The following is a 14765-nucleotide window of genomic DNA, read 5'->3' as shown; positions in this document are numbered from 1 at the left end:
AACATGTTGCTAATACAATGCCTCCCTCCGAGTGTAGTTATGAGAGTTTTCCAATTATATTGTTTATATATTAGATGCAATTGATTTATCATGTCAAAACCCATGATGTTCTTGTTAAGGTACATTTTAATTATTAAGTACCTCTTTATGTTAAATGATTTGTCAAATTAAGATGCTTAAAAATTCTCTACAAAAAAAATCTTATTTCCTTATATTCTTATCTCAAAAAATAACATTACTTTTAATCTAAATTTCCATTAACTCCTTTTAATAAGATCTCCCCAGCTCAATTTAACTAAATTTTAACCAATAATATCTATATTTAAACACACATTTCTTAAATTCTCCCCAATGCATATGAGGATACCCATACTCATTATGAAGACAATTTGAAAGGGTGATATAAATGAGTTATTTGAGGAGGCAAGACTTCACAAAACAATAGGCTTCTTGATCAAGATCCACAATAAAAAAATCGACAATGAAAAGAACTTAAATATTAGTAACAAAGATACTCTTAATCACATAAAGTGATGATCTAGTAAACTTCATTGAAACTCATTCATTCATTCCTTAACATAGTAAATACCTTTGTTCCTAATTATTTTTATCAAACCCCCCATATTTGGAATCACACTGCATTATTTCTTATGATGCATTGTTTCCTCCTTGATTGGTCCTCCTTTTCATCCTCCTAGAAAGTAAAGGTAACAAGAGTGACACATTGAACATCTGATGAACACAAAATGATGACATAAAACATGATTGGCCTCTAAGCCATGATCATCTTCATTATGGGTCTCATCTTATGCACTTGTTTTCCTTTTAAAGTTATATAAAATACCACGGCTGTGATTCCAATGGGTTGAGATAAAAGGTGGTATATAAGCAAGTGATTGCTCATCATTCTAGTTCACTTTTGAGATAACTATATCATTTTATTTTTCATTCTAGTTCACTTTTGAGATAACTATATCATTTTATTTTATAACCTCATTATTGTTTTGTACAAATTTGTAGGAGTATGCCAAACGTTGAGGGCAGTCAAATCATTGTATGTTGCAAAGCTATCACTTTCGGAAATCAAAACGATTAAATATACTCAATTTCTTCTTCTCTAAAGTGAAAGGGTTTCGACACGTGTTACCACGTGAAATACAACGATCGGGGGTTTTTCAGCTTTCAAGTGTTTAATATTTATTTATTTTTATATATATATTTTTTTATTTTGATTTACGATTTTGTTTGAATAATTATTTATTATGAATGTTGGAAGTGTATCATTACCATGTATGTGTGAGTAGGGAGTATGTTGTGCAGTCTATTTTTAATGGAAATGTTTTTTTTAAGATTGTAAATTAATTATGTTATAATAATAAACAAATAAAAAATTTAAGATAAGTGTTGGAATTAAATAATGGGAACATGATTGTGTTTCGGTATATTAAGTGAAAGGTAAAGGATTTTTTTCATTCTATTTATAATCAAAAAATAAATACATAGTAGTAGTGTCTTGATTATACACATGAAAGATTATTATAGCTTTGCATAGATCGTATAAATTACTGAAATGATTGTAAACTAATCCTACAAAACAATCTAATAGTAAGCAAAATGACTATGAAGGTAGACCCTACTCACTATAAAAAATTGATGTCATTAGTTGCTCCAGCCACATTGAAGCACTCTTGCTAAGATATGTCCTTTAATGTTTGCAAAGTGCCAAAAGCTCTAATTGAGGATCATAGGAACGCCAAGCCTTTGAGAAAGACTTGAATATTGGCCACTTCTCTCACCAACGCCATTAACCTTGTCTAAATACCTTGCATAGTACCCATTGACTCTAACCCACAAAATTCATAACCACTAAAAGGAAGAGACTTGATTGTTATTGTGGTTGCATTATCCACCATCTCTTCCATACCATGCTTGAGCTTCTCTTGAATATAATAACAACCTAGAGCCTTTGTCAACTCTTTATCGATAGCTATAATAAAGATGTTTGTGTTGACCCTATGGTAAGCAATACCTTTTATGAAATCTTTTCCAAGCACTTCTTGGATGGCCTCCAAGATGTCTACCCTTAAAAGAAAAAGCATTATGTGGCCTAGTTTACTTGATTTCTCCCAAGAAAACCATGTATCATAAGTCACATTTTAATTGAGTATAGGGCTCCATGGTGGGGTTGTTGTGACTACCAAAAAAATAGAAGAAAGATGGAAAATAGTGCAAACTTGTGTAAAGGGAATGGTAAATAGAAAATGTATGAAATGATTTTGCAGAACCCTCTTGAATCATTCATATGTGCAAGGAGTATTCAACATTGATCAAAGAATGTCAAGGGAGTATTTTGGGTGAAGTATAACATGATCGTCCCAACTCTAATATTAATCATTTGAACTATCTCATAGCTCCAAAGGTGAGGCCAACAATTGATGTCATCTTGATTATTATATCCTCATTTTCATTAATAAATCAATTTGATAAAAAAGTATGTCAACTTATTCCATTCTTGATAACAATTGGTAATAGAAAATGGAGGTAGACTATAAAAAATGACCTATAATTCATTTAGGATACCTTTTATTCTCTATTTGGTTGAGTGTATATTAGCTATGCAAAGAATGGTTACCATCAAGTCACCCTCAATCCTTATCTTGATAATATTGCATAGTTTAGCCAATAAGAGGCTACAAAAAATAACTTTGGCTTCTACCTCATTACATTTGCATGGCTAAAGTTTCTTGGATGAAAACTTATCATGTTGTCACGAGAGTACCTAATAGCACAACTAGCCCTAAATTCCTCTGGATTGTCCCTAGAGGCACCATTAAAGTTCATTTTGCATTCTCCATTTGATGTTAGTGCCCATTTAATAATAAATATTTTGATGGAGATGGTTTAACCCAAGAATCACATTAATGGCAGGAAGATATAAACCATCCCTTATTTGAAGCATATATTTGTCCATGTAATAAGGCACTTGCTTTTTGTTTTGAGTGTGCCACAAGTCATAATTATTGTAGAGATAGTTGTTTCTAGTTTGGAGAAAAAAGTTCTCCCAAGCCAAAGCCACCTCTTGAAAAATTCTAAAATTTATCTCTTCTTGTATATGACAAGTTAATAATGATGGGGTGGTAATCCATAAAGGCCTTAAGATTCAGAACAGGCCTTGAAATCATGTTTTATTTGCACACCATTAAGAAATTAAAGACATTATTGAATGCAATTGGATATTATTCTAAAAAAATGTATTTCCACTCATCAAGCTTTTTTTTGGTAACAACTATATTCATCATGCCCAAGTCCTTTTCAATAAGCACATGTGGATTTCCAACTTGAGAACCTTGATCTACAACATCTCTCATTCAATACTTTGGTATTAGTGTATGCACTTGAAAATTGAGGAGAACATAAGCAATAGATTAATTGTTAAGCAACCACAAAACTCAACTCTATTACAAATTCCCAAAATGCAAATCAATAGAAATATGCTAATGATTTCAATAATAAAAACATTCAAATGAAACAAATGAAGCAAACTCCATTGTTGATCATGAGCATTGAGACTCCATTGTTCTTCTACTTCTTGTGATGTGTTGGCTCTCAAAGTGGTGCTATGAAAAACATGCAGAATGTTAGCACAAGAATTCAAAGATAATGGTTGTTGAAAATGGGAGATTGATGTTGAATTTATAGATTTCAAAGAGGAGATTTGATCGATCAAGATTGATATGCAAATTGATTTGATCAATGGTTGAGATTAATTGAGACGGAACTGACTAGAGGAGATTATGATGAGAATTGGTTGCATGACTAAATTGATTGATAGATGATTGGCTTGATTGATAGGTTGAATATGATAAATTGATTAGTCAGTTGGTTAGATGGATGTGTTCGAAAAAGTTGATTGAAAGTTAAAAAAGGTGATTGGAGAGTTAACTGAATTAACTAATTAGTTAACTGAATTGATTAATTAGTCAGAAAAGTTGATTGGGAGTTGAACTCAGAGTCAATGGCAATTATAATTTTGACATGTGATGTAGGAATTTGGCATGAATTTGCATTTAATTTGACTTTTGATTTTTGAAAACATTAAATGTTATGCACATGAAATGAAATTAGTTTTTAGTTAGAATTTGAGAATTTTAAATTTTTGAAATGAGAAGAAACTAAATTAAATAATTTGAGAAATTTATTTAATTTGGAAGACACGAAAGAAATTATTTAATTGGGGGAAGATAGAAATTGAATTTAATTAAATGATGAAGACCATTTAATTAAAGTAAATAAATCGTAATTAATTAAATAATAAAATTATTTAATTAATTTTAAGAAAGGAAGGTTTAATGATTAAATGATTAAGATAGAAATTGAATAATTAGTTTGTGTTGAAAATGATAATTAGTAATTTAGAATAATTAATTTAATTAATATACAGGAATAATTAATAAAATCGGCGTTTGCAAGCGTGGGACAATTTTAGGTGTCTACAATTAATATTCTCTTGCAAAATGTCATTAATCATAATCCACCTTACACGTTTAGTACATAACACCAATCCATCTCGCTTCATGTTTAATGAATGTTCATTTACTTAAGTCATTTTATAATTGTCATCTCCTTAATTTAAACATGGTTTTTAATTTATTATACCTAAATATGGTTGTCAAAGATGTGCTACTTCTATAAAAAATTAAAAGGGTCAAATATTTAAATAATTTTGTAATCATCTTGAAAAAAAATAAAATTACACAAATAAAAATTCTAATTAAAAAATGTTACAAAATATTTTATTTATCTAACAATGATAATTGGATAAAACATTTTATAATATTTTCATTCAATATTAATATTTATAAGTTTTGACCAAATTTTTATAATTTTTTAAAAACTCCCATCTCAACTAGACAAAGATGGACAAAACCATATATTCTTCCTTAACCTAAGATTTTTAACCCCATTTATAAATACCTAAACTCTAAAATTAGATTTAAATCTTCTAATATAAAAATACTCCAACTTAACATATGCATATCATAGTAATTGTGTAATAATAAATCATGTTTTCTTTTTAAACAAAATTTCATACAAATCTCATTTCCTTTCCTCATTCAATTTACATGCAATAGTTGATAAAAATCATGATATTTTTTAAAAAGAAGAATCCTCCACCTAAACCATAACAAATTGAATTAAATAGATTCATACTTACGTGATGACACCATAATTTCACTTCTAAACTTGAAGTCTCCTTTCCCATGCAATTTCCATGGAATTCCTAAGTCTAAAATTGTAATTATTAAAGGCTATGATATTCTTTAGAAAGAAGAATCTTCCACCTAATCCTAACAAATTGATTGGAAAACGAACTCATACTTATATGATGATGCCATTTTTTTTCTAACATCATTATAAATCAAATGTCTCAATCCCTTTCATTTGATGCCCTCCACTTTTTTCTTCTAATTTCAACAATGTCTTTAATTAATCTTTTGTTATTTTTATCTATCAATTCATTGGCCAAAGCTTCTCTTATACTCCCCTCCAAACCTCCTTTAAATCAACCAAAAGACATTACAAATTTATTTGTAGAAACTCCTATTCGATTCTCGCAAAAATTAGACCTCAACTTTTCAAATACTATCGCCCCTAATGAGGACCACAACCAATCCAAAATTAGCTCCTCTTCCCCAATACCTCCCCAACCACCTATGCCCACAACCCCAAACTTTTGTCAAAGGACCATAGCCAGAACCTCATGCCCCAACCCTCAAACAGTCAACCCCCTCGACTTAAGAGCTTACATGGGCACATGGTACCAAGCAATCTCGACCGCCCGCTACAAGCTTACCTTCCAACCAGGCCTAATATGTGAACAAACCAATTACACATTCCTACCCTCCAACTTTGACGGCACCACCAGAATAGCCGCCACATATAGCAGCTCCACCATCTTACCCCGCCTCGAAGCTGCCACCCTAACTCGATTCTCCCAGTCAACTGACAGAATCTGCACTGCCGCCAAAAATATCTGTCAACTAACGACCCCTCCCTATTCCGGTCTTCGTCAAAATCTACGAGCGTTATGGCATTCCATTCCCCTCCTGTCATCCTCGCATCCGTCAATTGCCGCCGAATTGCAGCGTCAAATCCGACGGACTTTTCATCTGATAAGACTCGTGGAATGCAGCATGGACTCTCTGTCAACTAACGTCAGCCAAATCCAGCAGGCCTACGGTCGCATTAGCATCGGCCAGGGGCTCCCACGGGAAAATATCCGTCAACTGACAGAAATAATGTCCGGCACTCTCAGGGTCGTGAGGGACGTCACTTACCAGATTTACAGTCGCGACTACATCCGCCGCCAAATCATCGATATCGCCGCCAAATTAGCGGCAGAAAAGCCTTCTCTGTCCCGCCAAATTAGCGGCTCGGTCTTGCAAATTGCTTCGGAATTTGGCAGAATAGAGGCCAGTTTGGCAGAAATGGGATATATTCTCACAAATCTGGAGGTCGGTTCTGCTAGCCTTAGAGGTCCCACTACCTTTGGCAAAGGTTATAAGGCCGTTTGGCGTGGATTAGGGTTTCAGAATCAGAGCGCTCCCGGGAAGTTGGTGATGGACTTTTATGGGGCGACGAGCCCTTATTGGATTATAGGGTTGGAGGGTAATGCAACTGAAGGGTATAAGGCTGCTCTGGTTTATTCCTGTACAGAGGGTTTGAATCAACGTATTAATGAGAACTTGTTTGTGTTCTCTAGGAGTAGAAGTGGGATGGTGGAGGAAGAGATCATGGCAAGATTTATGGAGATCGCTCGTCTCTATGAGATTGATGTTGACTGTAACAATCCTTTCGTTTTCACTGATCAGCGTGGTGGATCTTGTGGAGCTCCATAGTTAAGAAGACCTGGAAAGTCTTTTAAGGGATGAAAATGGTCTTGCGTAGAGGCTCAATAATAAAAAGAAATTTACAGGGATAGAAAATATGTTTCCAGGATGGCATACACAATGAATCAAGAATGTTCCTTTTTCACAGGAATAACTATACAGATAATATAATTCTTTTAGCTCATATATGTTATAGATATCTCTGGTATATAAGCTGCTTCACTTTTGTTTTTGTTTTTTTTGTTGAGGATTAATTGATTGGAGATTTTCGGAAAATATTGTCAATAAGTGAAAAAAAAAGGACTACAATCTATGTCTTTGGTTTTAAATGTGTCTATATGTATGGAATTGAGTTGTTCAAATAAGAATTTTTAGTCAGAGACATTAAATTTCCACAATCCATACTGAATAAGTGTTGTTTCTGAATTCAACTGTGAGAATTTTTTTGCATCAATGTTTCAGATCACACTCTGTGATCCATCATCCAAGACAAAATGTGATCTGAAACGTCAATACAAAAAATATTCTCACACAGTTGAATCCAGAAACAACACTTATTAAGAAATTTTTAGATCACATTGTATCTTGGTTTTAAATCTGTTACAACTAGTAATTGTACATTAATTTATAACTGTCATGTTGATAGTGATGTATAAATGAATCCAATCCTCTCTTAAAAAGTTAAGTAGATTGATAGAATTCACATAAAGTCTTTTTTGAAATTTTCTTGTTTAAACAATGAAATAGAATCAAAAAATATATATAATAACAATCTTTCTTTTATATTGAAAAGTAGAAGCATTTTGATAATAGTATCATTGGGATGGTCAGTTATTGTCTCATTTTAAGTGAAGGTTGCGATTTGCAAAGATCAACAAGAGAACAAATTTTGTTGAGGGTGGCCCTTGGCAATCTATGTTCATGGTGTTAATGATTATTTTTCTTATTGTTCATTCTTGCAATTTATGGATTGTTAGGATCCATGCCATCATGAGGTGTATGATATGGTGTAATATAACTTATTACAAATTTGTCCAACTCATACAAAGCTTTCTTAGCGTTAAGTAGATTGATAGAATTCAGAGAAAGTCTTTTTTAAAGTTTTCTTGTTTAAACAATGAAGTAGAATATATATATATATATTGAAAACTAGAAGCATTTTAATAATAGTATCATTGGGATGGTCAGTTATTCCCGCATTTTAAGTGAAGGTTGTGATATGCAATGATCAACAAGACAACAAATTTTGTTGATGATGAATATGAGCCCTTGGCAATCTATGTTCATGATGTTAATGGTTGTTTTTCTTATCATCCATTCTTGAGATTTATGTATTGTCAAGATCCATACCATCATGAGGTGTACATAAACATTTATGATATGATGTAATAGAATTCATTACAAAATTGTCCAACTCATACAAAGCTTCAAACTTCAGCAATTGCATTCATTGAAATGATCAACCTGTAAATACCTTTTTCACTCGATTGTGTCCCTCATTCAATCATATGATGAATGGTAAGATACTTTAACTTTCAAGTTTAATATTTTTCCTTAAAAGTGTGGTTTGATTGCTAAAAAGATATCAGGTCTGTATATTTTTAGTTGTGTAATAGATTTCTAGATTAACTGTGGAAATTACATGACTCTAATTTCTAGTTGGTTTTATATCCATTTCAAGCTGTCAATTAATGAAAGATTAAAATATATTTAAATGTTCTATATTTTAAAAAATTAGAAATACAAACAGCCACAAATATGTTAGTTTAATCTAATGTGGCAAAGCTCACTCTGGCAAGATAACCTAATAATATAGTAAGTAATATAAAAAGGTGCATATTATAATTTCTAAGGATACTCGGCAAGAATTTTAAAAGCCTCTTTCATTCCCCATGAAGCCTAACCTAATGATCATATCAAATTGACCACAAAAGCAATGGATGTTATTGCTAATACAAACTTGTTCAGATGTCATCTACCTTGCAAATCTTATCTTACATTTCATGATTCCAACGTCCTTAAAAAGTGTCCCTAAGCACCTAGGATGTATTGGGAAAATAATTTGTAATATTTTATTCTCACAATTGTTATAATTCGTTAATAAAGGATGATAAGTTCATCTAGCAATGGTAAATGTGACTTGTGGATATTAAAATTCAAATTTTTTCTACACTTGTGGATGCCTAGAATGGGATGGTAAAACACAAGTGAAGAAGATAAATGAGTGACTATTGGACTCTCCAAGTGGTTGTTTGGAAATAGGCAATAGGTGTCTCTTAATATTCCTTCATTTATGGCATTTAATGTGATGTTTCATTTTCAAGTTGGGCACCTAAGTTGGAGAAAGTTTTGGAACCAAATCATATTTCTAAGAGGCAAAACAAAGAATGGGAGATTTGGAATGAAGAGTCATCTTTGGGCACCAATTTTGGTGCACGGTACCTCTTTACAACTCTGTAAAATCAGCTCCTTAGATGGTAAAATTAACAATAGTAGTTGAATGCATAGTTCTCCTGCACAAACAAGGGCAGGTTGGAACACAAAAAGGCTTTTCACAAGTACATAGTTGTTGTCATGTTGGAGGCAAATAGGAGAATGCAAGTGCGGGAAATTGTGATCTTGTTTCAAAGATAATGCATACTTAATCTCTCTTATTGGTAGACTTTATTTCGTAGGGGTTTCTCCATGTAAATTATGTATCATGTGATGCTTTTATATTGTTGATTTGTGCCTCTTTGTTCCTATCTTATAGTGATGTTATATTTTATTTATTGTTGTCAGAAGTTCACATAAGTGGTATTATTAAACATGTTATGTTGGCCGAATTTTTAGCACCATTAAAAAGATGGATTGAACTATGGTAATTCTACATTAAGATTACTTAATTTCATATTTGCATATTGTAGCTAGGAATTCAGAAATCATCAAAGCAAATGGGAATTTGGTCTAGTTAAATCATGAAAACTCAATTGCAGTGACCAATCCTAATTACATTCAATGAAAACATGAAAACAAGACATTCAAGATTGAAAACTAAGCAAACCAAATGTAGATGTCTTCTTCATGTGGCTCCATTGTCCTTCTTTCTCCTTCAAATAGCTTTGTTTGTGGATCTCACCTACTAGTGCATGAGCATGATGTGAAAGCAAGTAGACAAGACAAGATGACAACATAAGGGTACTAGAAGCATGATTGATTCGACCAGGGACCTTGATTGAAGAAATTCATCCAATTTATAGACAAATTGGAGAAAAGATCAGATTAGCATGAAGAGATTTGAAAGGAAATTTCAAATCAAGAATGACAAATATGACAAATTATGACAAATTTGCACTTTCTATGCAAGATTGATTGATTGATAATTTTGACAAAATTACTATGTCAAAATTGATTGATTGTCAATTATGACAAATTATGACAAATTGAAATATCATTCCCATGAAATTAGGAGAAATAAGAGAAATTAGAAAATTAGATGAATTAGAAATTAGGAAATTAGAATTTGATGAAAATTAGGAAATTAGGAATTAAGAAATTTAGAAAATGAGGAAATTAGGAATTAAGTGAATTAATTAACAATTTTTCATTTATTAATTAATTCACAAAGAGGGAAGAATTAGTTAGCCAATTAAATAAACATTTAGTTGTGACAAGAAGACTTAGGATAAATAAACTATTTAACCTAGAGGGAGAAAGGACAACCAAAGTTAAATGAATAAATCATGAAACCCTAGAAAATGCAAGGATGACAATTAGGTCTTGACAAAAGATAATTGATATCGATTCGATTTGATCATGATTCTGACTTGATAAAAGACCAATGCTAACAAACGATTTGGTTGATAAATGTGCCAATTGACGAGGAACAATGACTAATTGATCCAAATTGACATGATTGAGAAGGACAACGATCGATGTCAAACTAATTGCAAAATTGACGAGATTGACAATGACAACGATCGATGACAAATCGATCACAAAATGACAAGATTGAACATGATAACGATCGATGACAAAATAGATTGCAAAACGACAAGATTGAAAATGACCACGATCGATGACAAATCGATCGCAAGACGACAAGATTGAAAACGACAACGATCGATGACAAATCCATCGCATGATGACAAGATTGATAAGAGGACAAAACCCTAATTAGGATTGACGATGTCCAAAATGATGACAAATGAGCACGCACATTGATGTGACAGGATAAGATCGACCAAAATCATGACTGAAGATTGTTATTGACAAGACCAAATTCGAAAGCGAGATAAATGAAGAATGCAGAAGAATGACTCAATGCTCGCAAATGATAAAGACCAAGTGCGCGACATAGGAGAAATGTTAATGCGACGCAAAAACCCTAAAATAAGGCAATGCGCAAATGTTAAAGTATGATTCTGCAAGCATTGACCATTTTTAGACGTCTACACATACAAACTTCAAATTTTCATATTCTAGTAATCTCAAGTCTTGTATTTCATCCAGTGATGTCATAACTTGAGAATAAGTCTTTAATATTAATTTATTGGATAGAGATTCTCATAATTTTTATCCTTCAACGGTAGGAGTTTCCTACTTCAAATAATGATCGAACAAAGCCCATGTGTGTTTTGAAGATTTCACATAACTTGTTACATGTTAAAAGTAATAGTCATGCCTTTGCCCGGTTGAAACATGCTCTTTTAACTATTTTCCATACATTTCTTGTCAAATACATTTCAATTTCAAAAAACATAGTGCTAGAAATTGCTAATCTATTATCATAACAGTGTGTTAAGTCCTATGGATTGGAAAATTGGATTGCATACTTCGATACAATTTCTTTTAGGACTTCAGTCAATATTAAAAACATCATTGATTGAACGAAACCTTTGAAGATTTTTCTGTCATCCCAACTCATCAGAAGATCCCTCTTTAGCAGCCTTCCCTTTTATCTTTTATGACATCTAAAACTCCAACCTTATAATTTTCAGGCAACATTTAATATTTTTGTTGTCATTTTTGTATGAATCTTCTGAAATATAAACAGCCAAAGATATAATTCTGCTCCCAAAAACATTTCATAGATATTTTTGTATAATCTTCTGCTGCCAAAAACCCAAAAATGCCCCCAAAAATATCTCCCAGCAAATGCTACAAGGGCTACCAAAAATGGCACACCCACTACAACACCTCTTACTTCTTATAAAGCCCACCATAACACCTAGAATAATCTGAAGTTACAGCATACATGTAGAAGTATCCACCATCTGAATAACTTTGAGAAAAAGTATTATGATCTGGACGAACAGTAGATTGATCATAACGTCTATGTAAGGGTTAGAACGAGCAGAGAAAATGATAACAAAAAACAGAAAAAGCAAACAACACTCGATTTATCGTGGTTCAGCAAATTTGCCTACATCCACACTCTAAGCAGGGAATAACTTCTATTAATCAACTCCATTTACATGGGCTACACACAGCCATTATATAATCATATTCAGATATGAAATGAAGAGTCTGGGGAAGGTAGACAGTCATGTGACTGTTGAGTTTCACATCCCAACAATCTCCCCCGTGAAGGCCAACCGACACAGCCATGCACTGGCATCCCCTGCTTCCACATCTAAACTCACATTGCACCCAATCTACAAGATTTTAACTTCGCAATCTTCTGCTCGCATACACTTCGGATTAATCTTCTCCAAAGCACGTCAGATTGAATGACATTACAATTAACTTCTGCAGCTAATATATCCAAAACATTGAAAAAATCATTAACTAGTTCTAAAATAAACCCTTCATCCTGAAATGAATCCTTAAGATCATCGGTGCTCCCCCGTGATAGAACATCGAAAAATCTGTTATCTTCCTTATTCGTCTTCTCCCGCGAGTTGAAGCACTCTTGATTTGTGATGAAAACTTCATACACGTTGTAACTACATTGTGACAGGCCTTCCACATCTTGATTATTTTCAATAACAGTAACGTTGTAACAATTCTCTGCACTCACCAACTTCACAACATCCTGGCGCATGAGAGAATCTACAATCTCCGTTTTTACACAATCCACACTAACCGCATCATTATCTTTGGCTAGCTGGTCACCTAGGTCCTCTGCAATGATGACTGTGACAGTTGGCAGCTTAACTTCAGCCAGACGGATTTCTATCTTTGGTACAGGCGTTACTTCATTCCCTGTCTCAAACACTAGCTTTACTTCTTCCTCCGTATAGCCATGCAAAGCAAACTCTTGATTCGCCAAATTCTTTTTATAGTTCGCAATTATATCTTCATTAATCGTCATGTTTTCTTGACAAACCACGACGACATTCATCTCTTCGTCGTATTGTTCATCGGGAATTCTACAAGCCACGGCTTGGGCAACCGCCAAGAGGGATAACAGGTCTACATCTACCTCCGATGGTGATATTTTCTCCCATCTGCGATGAATGGACTCTTTGATTCTACCGATCAAAAAAAGATAACGTTCCTTGTCAAGATAACCGATATGATCGGTGTGAAACAATCCGAATTGGAAAGCGGTTTTATTGGCTTCGAGATTGTTCTGATATCCCTTGCTAACGTTTGAACCACGTATGCAGACCTGGCCGCTAGTGCCCTGTGGTTGGGGCACACCACTTTCGTCCAGAATACCGACTTCTAAACCAGTGAGTTTGCCAGCAGACCCAAGTTTCCATTGCCCACGATGAGGCAAAGAGTTCGATGCCATCTGATATGACGCTTCCGTCATTGCATATGCTTCTAGAACCAATGCCCCAAAAGCGCTCTCCAAGTGCTCCAAGATCACCGGAGCCAACGCAACTTCTTATAAATCGGAGCTTCAGGTAAGCAGGCTATGGTTTCGCAAAGTGCCATTCCAGAAGAATCTGATGAATCGTGGCACCGTCATGTACCACGTGGTGTCGTAGCTCTTCATGTCGTTCCAGAAGGTAGAGGCACTGAACCTGCCCTTCGCCAGTAGCACAAACGTACCCAAAGATGTCTCCGATCTAAGTACTCTCCATCATTTGTTGGTTTGGATGCATACCAGAAGCAGAGACTATCTCTATATTAAACAAGTTTTGAACTGAATGGACTGTTTCATTACCCAACAACTATGGGGAATCATGAATGTGGTGAGTGTCCATTCAAAAATCTACATTATGAACACATCCCTTCTCTGTAATGGAACCAGACTGTGAAAAATGAAGGGGGTAAGAAATAGTCGCTTCCCCTCTGTTACCATGGTGAGAAGTGGAAACAACCGCTTCCATGACATGACTAAGCGACTCCCCTATAGGTCGTGAGAGGATCGAAGGAGTAACTGGAGAGAGACGTGAGGTTGCCAAGTTGCCAAACTTGGAAATGTTGACATGCTCTGTTCTTGTCACGTCAAACCAAGAATCCTCCTTGGCACCGAGCGATGAAGACTGGGAGCAAACGTGGGAAGCAATCGAGTCCCCTTTACCGTGAGCACAGAGGGAATCAACAACAACGAAGGCCTTGGGTCGCGTTCTTTGCCTTGCCCTCATTTGCTTTTGCACTTCAGGAGTAGGGGGAATCTCCATCTCGACATTACTCTCAACGGTTGATTCAAGTTGCTCCTTCACGCAACTCTTCTCAACCTCAAGCTGCTCATCATCCGCGTCCATCCAAACGGGTTGGTGAACCATATCCCTTCTCTACCTGTGACGCCTTAAAACGCTTGGAGTAATGCCCATTGTCCTCGACTCTTGTTAATGGCCGCTTCTACTTCAAACCAGAAAACCGTCTTTTATCTTGCACTTCTTCATCCAAGTCCATAGGCTCATAGGCTTCTATGAAATTGTCTATGCAAAGGTATTCTCCCTCTTCAACTGCAACCTCTACTTGGGCATTCAACAA

At 34.3% G+C, this 14765-nt stretch overlaps 1 protein-coding gene across 1 annotated transcript; it reads left to right on the top strand.

Annotated features, from left to right (window-relative positions):
• Nucleotides 1-5413: 5413 nt before the first annotated feature.
• Nucleotides 5414-7074, top strand: LOC131026746 (uncharacterized). Its single transcript, XM_057956680.2, has one exon. It carries the CDS (start codon nucleotides 5424-5426, stop codon nucleotides 6897-6899), a length of 1476 nt encoding a protein of 491 aa, XP_057812663.2. The 5' UTR covers nucleotides 5414-5423; the 3' UTR covers nucleotides 6900-7074.
• The last annotated feature ends 7691 nt before the right edge of the window (nucleotides 7075-14765 follow it).

The sequence above is a fragment of the Cryptomeria japonica genome, chromosome 1 (genome assembly GCF_030272615.1).
Source record: "Cryptomeria japonica chromosome 1, Sugi_1.0, whole genome shotgun sequence".
Lineage (NCBI taxonomy): Eukaryota > Viridiplantae > Streptophyta > Pinopsida > Cupressales > Cupressaceae > Cryptomeria > Cryptomeria japonica.
The sequence above is the reverse complement of the archived record's forward strand: the minus strand, read 5'-3'. Positions and strand labels throughout refer to the sequence as shown.

What these genes read in the sequence shown, in the direction of transcription:
- LOC131026746 (XM_057956680.2), top strand. Translation starts at nt 5,424, where the DNA reads ATGTCTCAATCCCTTTCATTTGATGCCCTCCACTTTTTTCTTCTAATT.